Below are 21,537 nucleotides of genomic sequence, written 5' to 3'. Positions count from 1 at the left end.
TTAGGGCCGGGCGGGACGGGTGCTGAGGGGAAGGGGGGGGCGCCGTGAGCACCGGCCCCGGGCTCTGTGTGTGTGTGTGTGAGGGGGGCACCTAACGGGGCGCGGGGTCCCCTCCTGACACCGGAGCTGAGCTGCGGGGTGTGGAGGGGCGCGAGCGGTGAGCGCTGAGCCCTGAGGGCGGCTCCCGCCGCGCTCCGCCTCCTTCCCGGCGTCCCCCCTGTGGCGGCGGCCATGGCGGACGGCGGCGGCACCGGGACTGGGACGGGGACAGGGACCGGGACCGGGAGCGGGCGGGGGCCGCCGTGTCCCGGGGCGGCCGCGGCGCTGCGGCGTTGGGAGCTGCTGAGGCGGCGGGCGGCGACGGCGGCGCCTTGGGCTCGGGGGCTGCTGGCCGCCGCCGCCGGGCTCGGGCTGCTGTACGCCCTGCTGCGCCTGCCGCTGCGCCTCCGCGACGGGCTGGCCGCCGGTGAGAGCCGGGGGGGTCCTGTCGGGGTTTGACACCGGCCCCGTTGGGATTTTACACCTTTTTTTTTTTTTTTTTTGTGGGGGGGGGGTTATGTTGAAGCCTGTCGGCCGTCACGGTGACGGAGCGGCAGGAATAAGCTAAACGGGCTCTCCGTTAAAGTAACCCGATCCGTGAGGCTGCGCCGCGTTTGTGTGGCGCTTCACGCGGTGTTTAATAAAAAGCTCCTTGTGGTTTTCGCTTCTGCTCATTGTTTGTTTTTTGTATCTCTTCGCAGTGACTGTGTTCTTAAGCACTTTGACTCCAAAGTTCTACTTTGCCCTCACAGTGACCTCCTCTTTCATATCTGGGCTGATATTTGTAAGTAGCGCGCTCTGCCCCGCTTCTGGGACAAACCCAGCGCCTCCGAGGTGCTTTGGCTAAGGGGAAAGGCAACTGTCGGACTCTAGAGGGTGCCTTTGTACTACAAAGGAGCTTGTTGCCGAGCATCTTTTCAGTTTTATTACAAGTACTCTTTTACTGCGCATCCTGTATGTTTAGGTGAATCTCAGGAAAATAACTTGAATCTGTTTTAAGGATCTCAGGCTTCTTTTAGCTGTCCATTTCGTGCTTTATTATTTGGGATTAATTTTGTAAAGTGAAAAAGCTACGTCCACGTTGTGCCTGCGGGTGTAATTTCCCTGTACAGCACGCTTTGGTGTATAAGATCGAGGCACTTTCTGAACGGGTTTAGGAGTTATCCTAACAACCTGGGGGGAGAGTAACATGATTAGGCTAATATTTATGTTTTTCCAATCTCTTCTATGTTATGGGGGTAATTCCACATGACAAGACAGGCCCGAAACAGATAAGTAGTATTAATTTGTATGTAGATCAGTCCTGTCTGTAATAATTTGCAAGGGGATGTCCTCGTTCTGTGCAATTTGCTTTTCATCTCTGATGTTGATGTTGGAAGGGTGTTGCCTAAGGAAATTTCTGATGCTTTTTTCTCCCATAACAGGTATTTGAGTGGTGGCATTTCCGAAAATATGGCACCTCTTTCATCGAGCAGGTATCTGTGAGTCATCTGAGGCCCCTCATTGGTGGTGTGGAAAACAGCCCTCCAGCACCAGCAGCGTTCTCAGTTGGAGAGAATGAGGCAAACAGGCAGAATATGCCAGGTGATTGTTAATGTGTCCCAACAGCTTTCATTAAGCTTGCAGGAGACTGGTTCAAATGAGTTGAGTTTTAAATGGCTTTGACTCAGCATTAGTGCTTGTAGCAGCTGGGGAAAGGCCTCTGCCTTATGATGCGTTTTATTAATATGATAAAAGAAATCAAGTGATAATGTATCTTTGATCTGAAACATTCATTATTAAAAATGTCATCTAGAAAATATCTCACACGTTCAGTTAAAAGCGTTTAAGGAACATTAGGTATTAGCTATTCTAAACATGTGCAAGGTAATATTGCTTGAATGTAAATGGCACTCTTTAATCTTTCGCACATGTGCTTTTGTACCACAACAACGGTGGGGAGCAAAAATATTTAAGTGATAGCAGAAATTCAGGGAGATTATAAAGATTATATGATTGTGCTCAGGTCAAATAAATCTAAGATAAAAATTGCTTTTTAAAGTAAGATTGCATTTGCATTATTGCATTTTAAATCAAGGTGGTAATAATTCTGCTCTTAACTCAGTAAATGCTTTCTTTTCAGAGTGCAAGGTGTGGCGAAATCCTCTTAATCTTTTCAGAGGGGCAGAGTATAGCAGGTATTAACTATCTTACTTTCCATTGTACTTTTTTAAAATTAACTGGGAGCATACACATGACTTCTCTGCAGGGCTTGTACTAGTAATATTGGGAGACAGCTGAAACCTGTGAGATTATAGGGGTGATTGATGCCAATCCTGTGTTTAAAAGGCACCTCTCCAAGCTTTGGCAGTTTCAATGTTAAGAATGCAAATATTATTGTAAATATCATCATTTATTTGAGAGTAAAGTAGGAGAAAAGTATTCCCGGAATTATTTTCATCTTCTTTCAAAAACTATGAAAGTCATGATCTTACAGCTGTTACTGTTTTATTCAGAGGCTGAGACTGATTCAGAATCTTAAATGTCTCTTATTAAACAGATACAACTGTATTTAAGTCTCCTAGTGTTATTTTGTAGAAAAAGCTGCTTCATAGGAAGCAGTTTTTCAAGTTGATTAGCCTCAAAAAGACTTTCCTTCTGCAGGAAGCCTGCTGGCAAACTGTTAAGATTATGGAACAGGAGTACTTGAAAACTTCTGATTAGCAACTCCAGTCTTTTATTAATAACAATAATAAAATTTGCACTAGCTCGTTGTTAAGTACGTTAGATATCCTCCTTTGCATCAGCAATGCATCTTACTGAGCTTTCTCCCATTGAAAGATACACGTGGGTGACTGGGAAGGAGCCCCTGACATACTACGACATGAATTTGTCTGCTCAAGACCATCAGAACTTTTTCACGTGTGACACAGATGCCCTTCGGCCTTCAGATACAGGTACCAGTGTCGTATGCACAAGACACATAACAGTTGGAGTCTGTAAAGTGCCTATATTTAATACACTTCAAGGTAGTACAAGCTGTCATGTCAAATATTTTCTGCAATAGCCTTTCTCTACTATCTAGGAGCTTTAATAGGTGGTGTCAGAGAAAAGACGTTTTTCACTTTGTGCTTTATCTAAGACTATCAGGATCCTGACATGTTTTAAGATCTCACGCTTTTTAAATAATTAACAACATGATGTTGAGAATACTGTCCAGGTTTTCAGTAACCAATGAAGTGGTCTCATTTGAACCAGAAAAATGAATAGTGCAGTCTCCGTTGTTTTGTCATTGTATTCCAAATGTTTAGTGCAGAGTATGCTCTCTACCTGGTTATTGTCAGACTAGGTGTTAGCTATTACCAATTTGTCAAGTTCCGGAAGCGTTACGCGTCAGCTAGCTGTGACATGTTTGAGATGAGTGATGTGTTTTTGTTTCACAAATGGAGTGTATTGTCTCGCTTACGAAGCCAAGACTAATATTTTGTTTCCAAAAGAAAACTCAAACATTTTTCCATGGTGTTCTTGCTGGACAGCAGAAGGTTTTGTTCCAAAAGAAACATGTATAGATTCCTCAATTTTCTTATCATACTTTGAGATAGGCCAGATATGTAATTCCACGAACGTAAGGTTTTGGACTGATTTCAGAACTGTTGCTTGGTGTGAAAGCTGCTAGTTCTGCACTGAAAATGGTAGCTATAAGTAAGTTGAGTGTTTTTTGCTAGAAACTGGCTTCCAGTTTGGGATTCCCATTCTTCCCTAATGGAAGAATAGTGGGGAAAGGTTTAGGGATAGATTTCACCCTTTTTAGTTGCTTCCTGTAACGCTTTCTAATAAGGTGGTAATACAGTGTATATTGAATTGGCTTTGCCATCTGGCTATGCCACTCTGATATGCTTTGTAAATTTAGAAAAAAGCTGTTTAACCCTTTATTATCTGGCAGCTGTCTCAATACTGAAGCATTTTATGCGTATTTCATACTTAAAGTATGCCTGTGCAACACAGCGCTTACCTCTACCATTGTTTCTTTGAAGCTCTGTTTGAAAGCTTAAATTAAAATTCTGTGCAGGTCTGTGCAAGAACCTGTGTTTAATGATCACTCCTGCCAAGCTTTCAACAAGTCTTGGGAAATGTTTCCAAAATCTGTAGCAATTTAGAAATTGTACATCTGTCTGGTTATGTAAGCTGTCTTTGCTTCTCAGTGTAGGAGTTTTCAAATGGTCAGTGAATAATCTTCCTGATGGTGTTGCTATCTCAGATTAGGTTTGTGACATAATGAGAAGGTACAAGGTTCTGCTGCTTTTGCTAGAAGCTCTTGCAGGAGTTAAAACATTTATTTACTATTACCTACAACAGTCACACAGAAAACAGGAATTTGCAAAGTAGAAGTCAGTGTTAATGCAGAATTGAGACTCGAACAGCCAGCCATTGCCTCGCCTTTTCTGCTTTGCTACCAGCTGTTTCCCCAGCCTGTCTGTGTCTCACCAGTCTTTAAATGTTTTTGCAACAGTAATGCAGAAAGCATGGCGAGAGAGAAACCCTCAAGCCCGGATTAAAGCTGCGTATCAGGCTTTAGAGTTGAACAATGAGTAAGTTTAGAGTATAAGATCATTTGCTTTGTTTCTAATCTGTAAGAATAAATGGATTCATGTTGAGCTCACTGTCAGTGTCTTCTAATAATAATTAGCAAAGTTCTGCACAGCTGAAGGAGGATTTCTGTGAGTGTGAGAATTACACACATGGCTGTAAGTTACATTCAAGTATTGAACTGTTTTAAATTTTAAAATACCTTTTGTTCTCCACTTTTATTAGAAAAGATTCCATCGCAATAACAAAGGAGAAATCTTATACTGAAGTGGAAGAGTCTAAATTGAATATGAGATCATACGTGTGTCAGTGGTGGCATTGTGGTAACGCTGTATTTGAGGTTCATGGATGCCATTCCTGTAAGGGATTTAAAAATACTCATACAACATAAATGAAAGAATCCAATGCACTTCTCTGATCCATTTCTTAATGTACTCTGGCTGTTGTTGTGTAATTAGGTCTATCTACTGGATAGAGCTACTAATTTTAACATTACTCAGTTAATAATCTGGTAGTTTAATATTGTCAATGTTTAGATACTTAACGTATGTGAAAACTCCCTGTTTCTGATTCTTCTATATTTATTCAAAAATAGTGAATTTTGTCCCTCCGAATGATCTGTGGCTTTTTTCCTTATTACAGTTGTGCCACTGCATATGTTCTTCTAGCAGAGGAAGAAGCAACAACTATCGTAGATGCTGAGAAGTACTTTAAGCAGGCTCTGAAAGCAGGAGAAATGATTTACAGAAAGTCTCAGAACTGCCATTCCCAAAGTCCACAGCATGAAGCACAGCTAAGTAAGCACTTTTAAATCAAAAACTTATTTTTGTGTGAGCAGAAACATACAACTAAATTAATAATTAGTGATTCTAGTTTTGTTTTTCAATTCAGTGAGGCGCTTCCTGCTTTTTTAGTATGCTTATGCATGTGCACAATGATATTACGTAGTACCCAAATGCATCTAGAAAGTGGCAGTTGTGCTGTGTACTCATCACAGGTTGTCTTGCTGAGGCTGGATGCGTTACTGTCTTGGAAAGCAGGGTAGGTAGAGCAGGCTAATGGAACAAGTAAAATTTGGCCATAGCATCTTCTGTTTTTACACCACTGATTTGGAAAAAAAAAAATTGTTATTTAGCATATATAAAAGTTTCTGGGATTAGTCTAGACAGGCTTTGGTTGGGACAGCAGTAGTGATTATGTTTTGCTTTTACATATGGTTAGGAAGAAGGTTGTGGGATTTTTGTTGTGTTTCTGGGAGAGGAAGAGTAAAGGGTTAAAACTGGTAGATTATTGTTTTCCTCTTTTTCATCAGGAAGAGACACCAATGTACTGGTGTATGTGAAAAGAAGACTAGCTATGTGTGCAAGAAAACTTGGAAGAATACGAGAAGCAGTCAAAATGATGAGAGATGTGAGTACTTAGGGAAAAAAAAATGGGAGCAACTCCTGTTGTTTTCAGGCACATCGTTCAAACTGTTGGTTTAAAATCCTTTTGTAGGCATCATAGTAAATCTAATTGAATTATTTCCCAATGAGATTTGCACATCACGATTTATGATTTTTTTGAGAACAGTTTTTTTTATTTCTCATATCTGAGGTTCAAATTTTTGTTATATAATGTCGTAAGTTCAAAGCTCTGTTGTCCAGTTTCCTTTGTGCTTGGCTTAACAACTAACCTGTCAAAACAGCCAGCTTTATGCCTCCTCCTAATTTTTCTTTCACTTGCCAAAGATTTATCATAGGCTGTTTTGACATGGGAAAGTGTTACTGACCAAATCAACCCACTGTGGGAGATACGCAAATCTGGGCTGAGAGATTTTGTGAACCTTGGTATATGTATTTTCTAGTAGGTGAATAGAGGAAAAACCTGGTGACTGTAAGGTAGAAATAATGCAATACTTCTCATGTCATTTACGTGCTACTTCCGAATGCTAGAAGAGAAAAGAACATTGAAAAAGCTTAAATTATTATGCTGATTTCTATTAAATATTTCTGGGATTCAAGTGAAAATCTGTATGTGCCTAATTTATTTCTCTTTACTCATTTGCAGTTAATGAAAGAGTTTCCACTTCTCAGCATGCTGAATATTCACGAAAACCTCCTGGAGGCGCTACTGGAGTTACAGGCTTACGCAGATGTCCAGGCAGTTTTAGCGAAGTATGATGGTAAGTGATGTATACTGGGAAATACTGGTGGCTTTGTGTGAGTGCATAGGTGAACTGGCAAGGTTTGCCTGTCCGAAAGCAGACATCTAACCAGTGTCTCAGCTCTTTGACTTAGATTCCCTTCATCAGCAACAAGTAGGTGTTTCCAGAGCGTGGGTTGTTTCTTTTATTTTGAATTGTGAGCTCAAATGTAGGCGACCTATAGCCCATGCACACCTTTTATGTTAAGTTAACACTAATTCGTAAAGATATCTTGGAGCTCACTTTGCCTCAGCTCAAGGATTATTTTAATTTTTAATCTCTTCTGCATCCATGGTTATGCCTAATTTCATCAGCCTTTCTCAGTTAGCACATGGCCTCCTAAGTAATTGATGTAAATAGGCTGAAAAAGGTAGTCTTCCCTTCTGTTGTGCTCCAGTCTTGGCTTCAAGATTCTGTAATAGTGAGGCTGCTTGCCAGAGATTAGTGACATACAAGCATGCTGCTTGCCAGAGATTAGTGGTATACAAGCTCTCGTTCATTAAGTGGCAGTGGTTTGCTTTCACTTTGCATCTGGAGTAATACGTTTCAGGTGTTGTACGAGCCTAGAGAAAGGCTAATAAAGTATATTCTTACCTTCTTACTGTCCTCGGAGTTCTGTCACCTAGATAATGCCCACATCATTAGTGTACAAAGTGCTGCTGTCAAATCTGTCCATTAAATCATCTCTAAAATGGAGGAACATGGAAGCAGGATGTATTTGGCAATTGTTCAATGCCCTTAAGGAGTCGATATGTCCTCTCTTGTGTTTCTGTTCTTTATAGCTTCAGGGAATAGAAAAAAAATATGTTCTTGTCAAAATTCTGTGCACATTTTATGTGGTCACGCTAGCTCCCAGTTTCTTTTATTTGATCATCTGTGTTCTTCTGTGTGGGTTTTTATTAATTTAACGAACATTTGCTTTTTGTCCTGGTACTTTTTTATCTTAGCATCAAAAATTGTGACACTCTTCTTAAGAAAAGGTTTCTGATTTTTTTCTAAGCATCTGGAAAAATGAGTATGAACTTCAAACTCTCCATAGCCTCCCTGTGTTTTGCTTGACACGACAGCCAGACTTCTAGTAAGTGATGGACAAGCCCAGGATGGGATTTACAAAAAAAGCAAGAGCCATCTGACTATACACAACATGGTACTTGGGAATTAGACCCCAGACTTTGTCTGCTTTTAAAGTAAACTTGTACCGTGGAGTGCTAACATTCTAATCTATAATTGTCAACTCAAACTTGGCCTCAGATGTTCTATAAAACCTACAACTAATAGAATTTTTTCCTATGCAACTGGAAAAGAATGGAAATTGTGTTCTCATTAAAATTTGTCTACCTGTCTGTAATGTAATATTTTTTTTGGTCGGCTTCTAGTCAGTCTCTCAGTATTTTGTAAAACTCTGTGTTAATGTTGCAAAATTAGGTAAAGATTGGAGGCTTATTTTAAACCTTTGTGGGTTAATACAGGACAAGCACGCTGTTCTTAAGCGTATATTTATACACACATTTCTCTTTGAATTCAGTTTCAGTGTTTTGCTTTGTTTTAGTCTCTTTACCATCTAACTACAACTCTGGGTTTTTAATCTGACTGGTGACCAGAAAGAAGACTTGTGCACAGCAATTCAAAGTTTCTAATCAAAGCTGAAATGTTTCAGATGTTACATTTATTGTATGGTGTACCAAAATAAAAATCCCTAAGCTCAGAGGAAATGGGTTTGCAAATGTTTGTCTTGCCTTAAAATCTTACAGCCTAATTGTTTTATTTTATCGTAGATATTAGTCTTCCAAAATCAGCAGCCATATGTTACACAGCAGCCCTGTTAAAAGCCAGAGCTGTTTCAGAAAGGTAAGCAAGCACAACGGTGAAAACAGTGGTTTGTTGCTAATCTTGGGTCATGCTGCAAAATACGAATTTAAAAGGTCGAAATCCAATACGTAACATTTATATTTCTAAGATCAATTTGTGCATATTTTAATATGCATGTAGTTATGTATAATAATTAGCTGTATAGTTAAGCATAATTTAAGGTTTATTTTAAGCATCCATAGAGTTAATACAGTTCAATGTATTTTTTGAAGACCAATGTGCATGTGTGCCTTTGTATAAGTCTTGTTTTCAGTATCTTGCTTGTGGCATTCATCAGTTCTTTAATTTGTGGACTGGGTGATAGGTAATTGTGGTGGGTTTTATGGCATTTCACTTTCATTCTGATCCATTTATGCAGCTGATTTCGGCTTTAAGTCCTGCTAGCTGATATTCTATCAGTCTTATGAAAGACTTGGGCACTCAATCACTTGGGTAATTGACATGAAATTTCACGAAGTTTAACATATCTTTGTCATATGGGCTTGGATGACAGTCAAGATACCTAAATTAGCATGAATGTTTGTCTCCTAGAAGCATTTATCTATCTTGATGAATCAGTCAATTTTTAATGAACTCCAAGCTTATAAAGAAAATAAACATCTGGATGGCTTTTATTATTTATTACTTTTGTTCAATATGAATTTTCCTCTTTAGGTTCTCCCCAGAAACTGCCTCCAAAAGAGGGCTTAGTACAGCAGAAATAAATGCCGTGGAAGCAATTCACAGGGCTGTGGAATTTAACCCTCATGTTCCAAAGGTAAGAGTATTTTATTTGCTATTGGACCACGTTATTGTTTTCTAAAAGAAGTCATATTATGTTAACGTCTTGTTTGAGCCTTTTTAGCCTCATGTTTCCCTGAAGTTGATTATAACTTTGGCGCTTGAGTTATTAAACCGTCTAGTATTTATATCATAAAGGTTTGGTTGCCAGAATTAGTTTTTTGTAATAGCTTATGTTCTGGTAGTGTTGTTACAAAAAACAAATAAATTAAAATTGTCTAACTTGTTGGAAAATCCAGTAATGTGTTACTGAGGGTTGCTGTTTGTAAGGGCAAGTATTAACAAATACAAATTTAGACATGTAAAATCCCTGAGCCAAGCTAAGTTCACCAAACAATGACCACTCATAGTATTTCAAAATACTTAGATGTTATGCTTAGAAGTAAGGCTGTGGTACTCTGGTTAGTGATAGATCTGTCACTTACTCTTTGTTTTTAAACAATAAGAATCAGTACTTCTACATTTAACGTCTGTCATTATGTGAAGTGGCCAAGGTGTGGATTCCACTGAGCATGGTGTGAAAATAAAATTCTTTGTGGCTTTTTACTGGACGAGCAATATCGATGTGTTCAGTTTGAAACCTTGAATGCAGAAGGTTGGCTTAGTTCTGGACCTAATCCTCTGCAAATGATGGTGGAGTCCGGATGACTATTGCTATGAAGGCTCGAATTATCCAACCACTCTGTTCTGTCTGCCTGTCCAATCCAATAGAATGTGCACTGGGGAAGCTAATTGCTGGGAGAAATTGCTGCTTGTTTGCATGACTGATCAAGAGCGTAGCAAGTTCATTTCAGACAGTCTCAGACAGATTTTTCTTTTGCCTCTGCCTTTAGGGGAAGAAGATTATAACGCATTATCATCGTCTAAAAGTTTTTTTTAAGTTTTGTTTGTCCTTCAGTTATTTCAGGAGTCTCATACACCTTTTTAAAGAAGTTAGATATAATTTCAGACAGGCTGTTTGCAAAATATGCTCAGTAGTTTTACAAACAATTGCGGAAACTGAATCCAGGTTCCAGTAATTTGATCTTCCCTTCTAATTGTATCTGTCCGGTTTTCTTGGTGAGTTTTTTATTACAATGTTACCTTGAAACACTACTTTATTAGACTGCATGGCAGAATTTTATTGAGAACTCCACGGAGTTCTGAAATTCTCACAGTCAAATAATAAAAAGGCAGAGGGGAAGGTTACAAACAAGTGTAATAGCGTGCCTAGTAGATTGCAGTGAACTATCAGGGAAGAAAAACTGGTTTTTGAATTTGCAATCTGTTCTGATCCATAGGCTGAAAATAAACGAATTTAGAAAGTAGAAATCCCTTTGCTTCTGTATCCAATGAAAGTGGTTTTCTTTACACATAACATTTTGCATAAGGAAAAAGATGTCTTTTTCTCTTTGCTCTCAGTTATGCTTTTACAAGGATGGGTTTTGTTTGGAAAGTAAGGAAAGCATTTTGTAGTGCTAGAAAAATGGTGCTCTAAAGCCATTTCCAATTAGAGATCTGTAACTGCATTATGATAATGTATGAAATACTCATTTCCAATCATCTTCTGAGTATCTTCTAAATTTTTATTGGGTAGAATGACTTTCTGAAATCTGAAAAAACAAAACAAAAAAAAAACATTTTCAGTGCTAATACCTTGCCTGTTTTATGGTTAAGTATGGACATTGAAACCTTCCAGATTCTGGAATTTTGCTGGTTATGTAGTAACGTATGGGTGTTATAGATGACCACCCAAACATAGAGTTTAGCATTGGGATGTTGTGGCAATACTTGCAGTGGGGCTTCATCACGACTTTGTATTCCCTTAAAGTGGTTAGGGCTATTGAAAACTGGGCACTGGGGAGAGATGAGGAGTCAGGTCAAAGGGCAGATATTTGAGACCATTTTCCCACAGCAGCCCTGTGTGAGTGATCCTTTACTGTGTTAAAAAAAAAAAAATGAAGAAGATTAGAGGGGATTAGCAAGAATATTACCCTCCAGAGTGTGGGCCCAAGGCACTAAGAGAAAAACCTAGCCAGGCAGTAAATGTGCTTTATTTGGCCGGGGCACAACCCCTACTACATTCCTTCAAGAATCTGAATGGGAAAAGTTAAGTCCTCAAAATGGATTAGTAAATAATCTCATAGTTTGTGGCATCTGCTGAAATAAATCGGTGAGTTAGCTGCATTCTTACACTTTGGGAGACAGTCAAAGGAATTGCCAGCTACATTGATCAAAGATGTGGATTAGCTTTGGCTGTTACTGAATGAGACACTGTATGCTGGGAGAGACCAACCCACAGGTACATACTAGAGCTGAAACCATCAATTCATTTAAAAATACTCATCTGCTTTTTAAAGTGAAGTTCAAAAGGAATAACTCTCTTTTTTAATGTAACGTGAAGAAGCAAAATTGCATGTCCTATGCTTCAAGGAAAATGGAAAATCCTTGTGTTCTTTAACCCTTCTGTGCATCACGTTCTGCTGATGTAGGGAAAAAGTTGGAACTAAAAACTGAAAGCAGAGATTCTTTGTGATTGCACTGAAAAAACACATTAAAATAAGACTTTGGGTTTAGCTTTTTATTCTTCCTTTGGTTAGCATACTGATGCTTTCTGATTTGCTGCTGATACTTGGGAGCTAACAAATATTTATCCTCCTACATTGAAACTTGCACTGCTAAAATGATCAGCACAAATACGATTTTTTATTAGCCTAAACTTGTAGTTCATTGCTATTGTACATGTATCATTATACTTTGTGTATATTCCACAAGAATTTTTTTTGCCTTGACATAGGTGCTTTTTTCTGATACTGTATGTGTGAAAGCCCCGGTTTGAGCCTATGCTGATGTGACTTGCTGCTTTTCACTTGCTGTGAAAATGCTGCCTGACTGGTGTCAGGATTGAGCTGCGTTACCAGCAGGTAGAAGCTGGTCTTTGTGTGGTGCTCACCTATGCCTCAAGCGATCCTGTTTCACAATTAGTAAGGATTTTGGAATATCCTATGTAACCAGGTGTGCTTTCCTTTTTATTTATTTATTTATTTATTTTTTTACTTTCAGTACTTACTAGAAATGAAAAGTTTGGTTCTACCTCCAGAGCATATCCTGAAACGAGGGGACAGTGAGGCAGTAGCATATGCCTTTTTTCATCTCCAGCACTGGAAGAGAATAGAAGGGGCTCTAAATCTGCTGCACTGTACATGGGAGGGCAGTAAGTATCTCTCCTTTTTTTTCTGTACAATAGGCTAATCTCTGCCTTTTATTCACCTCAATCACAATTGGTTTTGTTTGTGAGAATCTGATCGCTCGATTCAGATACAGATCTAATGTCATTCGCTCTTTTTCAGCATTTAGGATGATCCCGTACCCACTAGAGAAAGGTCATCTTTTCTATCCCTATCCAAGTTGCACAGAAACAGCAGACAGAGAACTGTTGCCAAGTAAGTGGTTTATAAGCGGTAACGATAATAAAACATAACTGAAGGACGTGTTCAATTTGTGCTGTTCTTTATTTACTTTACAATGTTTTTTAGTTAAGAGCTTCCCTTGAAGGGCATTCAGCTATTTGTTGATGTCCCTCCCAAACGGTTCTTAAGCATATCACAGGTGTGTAGGCCAAACATTAGCTCGATTCTGTAAAAACATCATGGCTGCTTCAAAGATAAAGTCTGCGTGTGGTACCATCAGCCTACATTTGGCAATTTTTGACAGCAACTAATCGGACCAGTTCTTTAAATTACTTATGAAATCCATGACTTCTTTTAAAACTGTTGTAGAGAAGTTGTTTCCTTTTAGCAAGGATGGAATGCTTGTTTTCAGTCCTTCATTCAAGTATCTTGCAGAATGTGTTTGTGATCCTTCAGAGAATCTTCACAGGATGTTATTTTGTTTTCTGTCACTAATTCAGTGATACGTACTAATCTGTTGGACACTACGCTTCTTGGAAATTTTTATCCATTTAGATCATTTTATAGATTTATACTAACACTGAAAAGTAAGTCTTCTCCAAATGTCCAGTACTTTGAGATTACTTCATGGAAGTATGAACCTGCAAGTTTTATTGCTTTGGTAAGGCAACCTGAAAATAAACCATTAATGCCTATGCTCATCATACTTAGAAAAATAGCATTAATATAAATTAGAATTGGACCCTTTATCGTACATGCTAATAGAATTCCTTTTGTGAAGAAACACAAGTCCCGCAGGACTGGAAAGAGCTACTGCAAAAGCACCATCAGACCCACTGAGACCACAGCTGTGGAAAGCAAAACTGCACATACGTGTTTCTATTTAACAAACCTGAAGTTATATTTAAAATGTGTAATTTAAATTTGCCCCCAGACTGCTTTAAATTACTCGTTTCTCACTTACGCAGGATATTGCAGAAGGAATTCCTCGGTTAGTGACTAACCCTAACTTGTAGACTTCTCAGCATAATTAAACACCAACACATGCAGATATTTCAACACGATCATTCACGCATTCCTGTTATGTTTTAAATATAAAACTACCCATAAATAAAATCATCTTAACACTTTTATTGCAGTACTTCCTCAAGAAATCTTGATACTTTACTTTAAATAGATAAATTTAAAACATTATGTTGGCCATATTAATAATGCAAAAATCCTGGATTGATCTGACTAGTGACAGTTCCCAAATGGCTGTGAACGTATGGAGTTGCCTTTTGTTGTCCTTACCTATTTTGGATTTGATTGTAGCTAACAAATGTAGGAAAAACTAGCGCAAAAGGAATCCTTCCAGCTTAGGTTATGGCTTTCTTTACATTGTATATCTGTGTTTTAAAAATCAGGTGAGATTCTACATTCTATGAGAGCATGACACTTATTCCTTAGTAGACAAAGTAATTTCTTTGATTTTTCAAGTAAAGACTGTGTTGCTGTCGTACTGTATCGTGGCATAGCAGGGCTGATTGTCTGTTAATGAGTGAACTGATAATCTCTGGGATATCATTAAACATCTCTGACTAGATGGAACTCCAAATGCTCTGCCTAGTTGTGCTCCAAAATCATACACTTAAAAGCAAAACAGAACCCCAATACTCTGCCACTTATGAATTGCAATAGCACAAGTCACTTTTGTTGGGCTTGCTTTTATAATGATAACTTCCCTTATGTGCCAACATTCAGAACCAGTAACTGAGGTTTCGTCTTCAGACTTCAGTCTGTTGTGTATCAAAACCCTACAAGTACAAAATGTAAAACGAATACAGTGAGAATTAGTGCAATTGTGTTTTTGTATTTTTCAAAAAGATATACTTAAAGTTTGAAGCTTTTGTTAGATTTAAAACCAGCTTGTGAAGAAATATGCAGCCCTTTCATAATTACTTATGTCTGTGGAAAGGTTTTTCTTCATTTAAAAACCATTCAAAATCACTGGGTAAAAGTTAGAGCTGCAGGTATTCATGGCCGGTAAGTAATTGCAAATTCACCAAGCAGGTCCTCAGCTAGCAAGCAGTTGTAGTGTCTTGAGTGCTGAAAGCTCCATATGCCAGCCCCTTAGCCTTTCTAATCACCTTCTTGTGATTTTGTTACCGTAGATTGGAAATTGCAAGGAACTGCTATGTGGAGAATTTATAACCTCGTCCTGGTACTGTTTGCTTTGAGGTCTGCTCTGTCAGCTGCTCTGAAAAATTTACTGTAGTCTACCAACCAGAAATCTTTGAAAAGTATTAAGGAGCTACTTTGCATGTATATATAACGTGGTGGTGGTTCTGTACACGCTGTGCATTTGATCTCACAGGAAGGGCAGATAACAGAGTTAATGCTTCAGGTGGTTGAAAACACCTGAATTGTTTAAAATGATCTTGGTGATTTTGACAGCCTGTGGATTTTGTAACTCTTCCCTCTGTCCTGTTAAAAGAGTACCAAAATCTAAGGCTGAAATGCTTCAGAAATAAAACCCGTGCAAGTGAAAAAGAAGGTTGGGAAGTGTACTATCGATAAGTAAGATGAGCCTTTGATATGAGGGGAAGATTTTTGAGAAGTTTGAATAAAGTCCTGGGACTTAATATGGGGTGCTGCAGAGTAGTCCTGACGCTGAATTTATGCATTCCGTAAGTCTGGAATTGAACGTAAGACTATGCAAATAATTCAGAAAACTGTCTTTGATTATCAAATGTCAATATATTTTTTTTTTCCCCTTTTCAGCATTTCATGAAGTCTCCGTTTACCCACAGAAAGAACTTCCCTTTTTCATCCACTTCACAGCAGGCCTGTGCTCCTTTTCAGCAATGCTTGCACTCCTTACACACCAGTTTCCTGAGCTGATGGTCATTTTTGCTAAAGCTGTAAGTATTGGCTCTGTCATTTCTATGTTACCAACGTTTCCCATGTGTTTGTATTTTAAAAATCAAAGATGCCAGCTTCCATATCGCAGACATTTGCCATGTTTTACTACATCTGCTCAGGGCTTGGTATAGGGCTTTTTAGCATGCTTCCTGCTTCCTTCTGCAGTATTACTGTTGGTTTTTTAAAAAAAAAAAAAAAAAAAAAGCTGCTTGGACAGCTACTAGCTTTGCTAGTAATTCCAGTCTACAACATCCAAATCATGCAGGTCTGAGAGTGGGGCCCCGTCTCCACGTTTCTGTTGATCTTTATGTTAGAAAATGTAGTTGGACATGCCAGTGACAAATTTCAGTGCTGCTCATAATTGGCTGGATCCCTAGTAACTAGGGTCTAACTATCTGCTTGATTAATTCTGTAAGGACTGCATTAGCAAAGTTGTATGATTTCCAAAGAGATACAAGGTCAAATGTTATGCTAACAAAGAATTGCTTGGTGAAGTTCTCTCTGCTAGGTTTCTTGCACCAAAAAAAGACTTTGTACAAGTTAGTTGGCTTTATATAACGGTATTTTGAATGTCAATTGACGTGCCCAAATGTGGGGAAAAAATCACAAGGTTTGGTCATTTGGCAGTGTATTTATTTAACGTTCTGTAGGAAAGGATGGAGAGTGCTTGCTCAGCAGGAAAGATGATCAAGAAGCATGCATGTTGCTGCATAATTCCACCAAGTAATTGACAGGTGAAGGGGTTCTTGCCACTCACTGTTCTAGTTTCATACTGGCAAAAGTGGAAATTACATTGTTAGGTAAACAGAAAAGGAGTGAATTCTGTATTGATCCATTGAGATTGGCTGCTGAGAAGGACATTGTCTTCCGGTATTCTGCTATTTTAGAAAGAATTAATGTTAAATTTTGTTCATGCTCTGACTAATAGTCTTCCTTACCTTAATTATTAGGTTATTGTACTCTTGATTCTATTCTTGTTGTTTTCAGAACCATTCATAAAACTTGTAAGAAACAATATTCAGTAGCAAACTCACACTTTCAATTTTATTCCTGGATTGTCTCAGATCCTTTGTAAATTGTTTCTGTATTTTAGCTATAGATAGTGCTGTGGTGAATGCTAACACTTCATAAAACATTAGGTCTTGTGCTTTGGAGGTATGTGGCACCTAGATGAATTCTGATAGAATCTTCTAGGTTGGAAAAGACCTAGATCAAGAGGTGCAGCCATCATCCTGACTTACTGAATCCCATCACTAAATTGTGTCCCTGAGTGCCACATCCACGTCTCTTTAATACCTCCAGGGATGGGGACTCCATCACTTCTCTGGGCAGTCCCTTCCAATGTTAACCAGTCTCTGAAGAAATTCTTCCTAAAAAGAATTTTGTACTGAAAATGGAAACTTCTGTTTAATGACACCCTGCTCCACCCAAGAGTACTGGGATAAAAATCTGTGCTGTATCTAGTGTTATACCTGCAGGTAACTTCAGGGCTTTAAACTTTCTAAATGAAAATAAAACCCCCGTGTTTTTCATGATTTCAAGTACTATTTCATAACATTATGTTGTAACTTATTAAATATAATCATTTGAGATGATAAAGTTCTGGACGGTAGATACTTGGAACGCTTTGGCCTTAGTGAAAAAGTGGTACAAAACGGATTTCTAGCAAATTGCTGGAGTTGTTGAATTTCAAGCAAATCTAACGCATGGTTTTAAGAATGACAATTGAAAAGTATTGTGCATGTGGATGTTTTCACTATAACTGATTTAAATACGACTGCTTAAATTATATTTCAGTTGCTTCTTAAACTGTTGTTTCCAACAATTGAATCTAGTGAACTGCATGCCTCTAAACAGCTTTAAGAAGTTGAATACCTTTCTATTGACTTTAAAAGTCTGAGTTTACATATTTTCATTTGTTAGTGCTTGAGTTTGTTTCCTCCGTAATAAATCACAGGGTAAACCTTGGCAAATTGCTAAAAATATTCCAAGTGGCCAAAAATCACAATGAAGCATTTGCTAGTTCCAATGTATACAACCTAATACGCCATCAACAAAAGACTTTAGCACTGGCACCTACTCAGTTCAGCTCCCTCTGAAACTGATGGCAGCCCTTCCGTCGTAGTTGCTGGCCCTGGGAGCAGGCGCCGGTGGGATTTGGGTGTTTTGTGCAGGTGGAAGGGTTTGCAGGCACTAGGGACTGATGCTTGCAAAGTGCTGAGCATTTACTCATCTAGTTAGAGCCCACTGTGGCTTTATTAGTTCTCTTGCAACTCAAGTTTTAAGATGGGTCAGCTGTAGGAGGAGGGGAAGATGTGCCACGGGAGGCACTCAGGTGATGAGGGGGCAGAGAACCCATGATCTGCAAAAAGGCTGCAGGGGCTTCAGAGGGTGCTGTGGGGAAGGGCTCAGCCTTGCTGTTTGGTTCAGCTAAATTTGTGATCTCAGAGACACCGTTACTGACAGCCTGAGACAGGTCGGTGGCTGTTGGGAATTCCCTTGGTAAGTGACAGAGGGGAGGAGGTACAGGAATGGATGACAGCAGTACGTCCAGCGCACTGAGCAAGCTGAAAAACACCTTCTGTCAAAACGAGACGAACGGATCTTGTTGCCATGCAGTATGAATTTTTATTTTTTTAATAATTGTGTAGGTGGAGGGCTGGGTAGCTGTCTAGGATCTTGCAAAGGTGATGTTGCAAAGGTCCTTTTTGCAAAGTTCCTTGTTACGAACCGTGACAAAGGCACTGAGAAGTCTGCTGTGAATACTGCAGACGCAGCAGACAGAAGGCACCGTAAAAAGTCTGCTCAGAAGTTCCCGAAAACAACTAACGTGCTTAACTTAAGGACAAGTCAGTCCCATTTTTTTTTTTTTTTAAGTCCTAACCTTTTTTCCGATATACGCTACTGGAATAGACTGGTATTAGTTCATTTTGAAGCACTGAAAAAATACAGCAGTGTTCCAGTATCCTACTGAAAACACGTTCTTGTGCAGGGAATTGGACAAAATCCTAAGACAATTCGTGTTCCAAAGTATTTTGATATGGGTTGCTTGATATTTTCACAACAAAGAAAGAAGTCATGGGACTTAAATTAAAAATTGGCTAATTTTTATGATTGCAAGATAAGGAGAAAACATATTTCATCCTGGTTGTGCTGTAGCTCCCCATTAGAGGATTCCTTGCCCTTCTCCTGATAGCAGGCAGCTAGAGACAGAATATAGGACTAAACAGAGCCCAGTCTGGCAAGTCCTATTTTCTGTGACAATCTGCTTTACTTTCTGAACAAATCCCCCTACCACTTTCCCCAAAGCTCATTAAGTGAGACTGGAGAATTAACTTTTTAGCCAGCTGCTGAACTTTTCATATTTATAAACACTTGAGTCTTTTGCTTATCTAAGAGAAAATGTGTATAGTTTGGAGATGTGCACTTCCCTGCCAATGTGTAATGAGTGGTTCTACACTTCATAGAAAAAAAGCCTGAAGTTTCCTGTCACAGCTGAGTGTCGATGCCAAGGGCAAAGGTTTCTTGCCTTGCTAATCTACATCTTAACTCATGCACTTAATGTGAAGGTGCCACACGCACGCAGGCAGGGAAGAAGCTAGCTGCGAGGAAAAGCTCCTGCGCTGTTGTGAATGTTATGTTTTAAAAGCCTTTTTAATGTAATATTTGAGGTTATGATAGAAGCCAGGAGGGCCAAAGTAAAACCCTCAAAGTAAATGAGTCCTGTCACTGCTGCCTCATGAAAAGAGGGTTTGTGTGAGGATAAGACGAGGCCCGGGGGGATGGGTTGAGAAGGTGCAGGGGAGCGTGCGCCATTTGTTTTAGCTTAATCTTTATTTCTGGAACTGTTTAGATGGCATCTAGAATATGGATCCTGTCTGGAAGAATGGGCTGGTCTCGCCGGGTTGTCTGTTCAGTTTTTCCACGTTTGGATCGATGACCTGTAAAAAATCTGTGCCTGAATACGCAAGGCAATGCACTGCCCTCCTCCCCGTCTGGTTACTGATGCTGTGAGCACGGGGCACTGGCAGGGTGGCAGCACAGAAACACCATCCTAACGTGTCCTGCTTCTGCCTAGGTGCTGCGAGTGATTTGGCCTGTGAGTGCTCCCAGCGTGCTGGCCTCCGGCTGAGCCCTGGACGTCCCTGAGGTGAGTTGTGCTCAGAGCTGCAGCTTCCTGAAGAGGGTTCTCTTTTTTTGGTCTTGGTTTTAAAGTCAGACACTTCTCTGCAGCAACACACTATAAGATAGAGGTTTTCTTTGCTCATATCTTGAGCCTATGAAAGGAAATTAGTTTTTGAACTTGAATTCATTTATTGCTGTGATCTGTTTGTTTTTTTTTCCAGTTCTTTGGGACTGTCCTTTTACCCTTCGCTATGGAAAACACCGAGGTCCTCGTGCTGCCCAGTCTGTGGCATTGGCTGGCTCCAGTTTGACCGGAGCATCCTTTCCACAACGCTTCGGTTTCATTGTTCCCACAAGTGTCCCTGCCAGCACCAGCTGGGCATGGTTAGCTGACACCGAGGTGGGGAGGCAACAAAGAAAGGTGCTCTTCAAACCGGTGTCTTTCACAGGCTTCCATGTTGGTAATGGTGCTTTCTGTATGAATTTCTTCTTCGGCCTTGGCGTCTGTAGTCATCTATGAAAATAGCTTTTGTTGAGCAATAATCTCATTGCTCTCTTAATCGCTTGTACAACAGGAAGCTAATACTTCCTCTGTGAGAAATGAGAGAACACAAATTGAGCAGATGTTTTGAGCATTGACACTTCTTTCTCAGCTGCAGACGCACCAGATAACTGGCTTAGATTTAATTTTGTAAGCCTTTTTCAAAATATTTGTTAAGAGCAAAGTATGGCTCTGCTTTCTTTATTAAAATGTTACTTCTTAACACATTGAGTTTCGTTGAATTTGTAAGCTTCTGTTTTAATACAGATTATAGTGTACAAAGAAAGATTTGTTTCTTCTGTGTCCTGTAAGCTTGTGCTACGCAAGGAAATTGTGGTATAAGCTCCTCTATTTCATATTGTTATTTCTTTAGATTTAATTGTACATCTTTTGTCTTTCAAATCCCTTTGCCTTGAAAGGCAGGATGATTTCTGAAACTGCCAAAAGTGATTGTGGTATCTGCACGGGAGTCTCGTTGGGAGACCTGAACTTTCAAGTGTTAGTCCAAAGAAAAAGTACTATCATTGTTGATATCAAGTCCTGAAGAGAACTGAGGTGTGGAGCACTCTTCAAAGGAATTACTTCACATATGGACCAGCCACGAGGGTCTGTTTACTGCAGAGGTGAACAGATAGCTGTGGCAGCCAAGTGCTTTGAGGTAATTGGTGTGACCTCCATTTCCACTCTTCCCCCATTAGAGAAAATGTCAACTCTTTAACATTCAGGTCTGCTGCTCAGTACTGAGGAAGCAGCCTCGTGTTAGACAAGGCGTCTTAAAATGTGGAAGTGGCAAAAATAGCACGGGCTTGTGGATAAATGCTAACTCTGAGCACAAGTTGCCCATCTTCATACATTTCACAGATATACGCATACAGTTATCCATAATAAATAGGGAGGTTTTACATGCTTAATCTACGCTGATCTTTGTGAAAGATTGATGCAAGCTGTGACCTCGATGGCTTCTCTGAAAGGTGTCATAAATTATTCTAGTTTTTAAATCCTGATGGAAGAAGCTTGCTGTAGCCTACGCCATTCTCTGAAGTAGTACCTAAATCAATCAGCAAAGATGTTTTTTTTTTTTTCATTCTGAAGTTATTTAATTCTTTAACATAAACAGGACTCATATGAATGAGGGGATA

The 21,537-nt window shown here is 39.5% G+C and overlaps 1 protein-coding gene across 1 annotated transcript; it reads left to right on the top strand.

Moving 5' to 3' along the window:
• Positions 1-231: 231 nt before the first annotated feature.
• On the top strand, positions 232-20,583 carry ST7L (suppression of tumorigenicity 7 like). The gene is made up of 16 exons (XM_032202997.1): positions 232-466; positions 741-823; positions 1,464-1,623; positions 2,162-2,216; positions 2,860-2,975; positions 4,529-4,607; positions 5,248-5,402; positions 5,918-6,015; positions 6,655-6,769; positions 8,566-8,638; positions 9,314-9,416; positions 12,482-12,632; positions 12,769-12,861; positions 15,592-15,731; positions 19,811-19,882; positions 20,079-20,583. The coding sequence occupies exons 1-15, from the start codon at positions 232-234 to the stop codon at positions 19,862-19,864; spliced, it is 1,710 nt and encodes a 569-aa protein (XP_032058888.1). The 3' UTR covers positions 19,865-19,882; positions 20,079-20,583.
• The last annotated feature ends 954 nt before the right edge of the window (positions 20,584-21,537 follow it).

The sequence above is a fragment of the Aythya fuligula genome, chromosome 25, assembly GCF_009819795.1.
Source record: "Aythya fuligula isolate bAytFul2 chromosome 25, bAytFul2.pri, whole genome shotgun sequence".
NCBI classification, from domain to species: domain Eukaryota; kingdom Metazoa; phylum Chordata; class Aves; order Anseriformes; family Anatidae; genus Aythya; species Aythya fuligula.
Note: the sequence above shows the minus strand (reverse complement) of the source record. Positions and strands in the feature narration are given on the sequence as shown.

Excerpts from the sequence above, each read along its gene's own strand:
- ST7L (XM_032202997.1), top strand. The coding sequence starts at position 232 with ATGGCGGACGGCGGCGGCACCGGGACTGGGACGGGGACAGGGACCGGG. Across the intron at positions 5,403-5,917 it reads ACAGCATGAAGCACAGCTAA|GAAGAGACACCAATGTACTG; the intron begins GTAAGCACTTTT and ends CTTTTTCATCAG. Across the intron at positions 12,633-12,768 it reads GCACTGTACATGGGAGGGCA|CATTTAGGATGATCCCGTAC; the intron begins GTAAGTATCTCT and ends GCTCTTTTTCAG.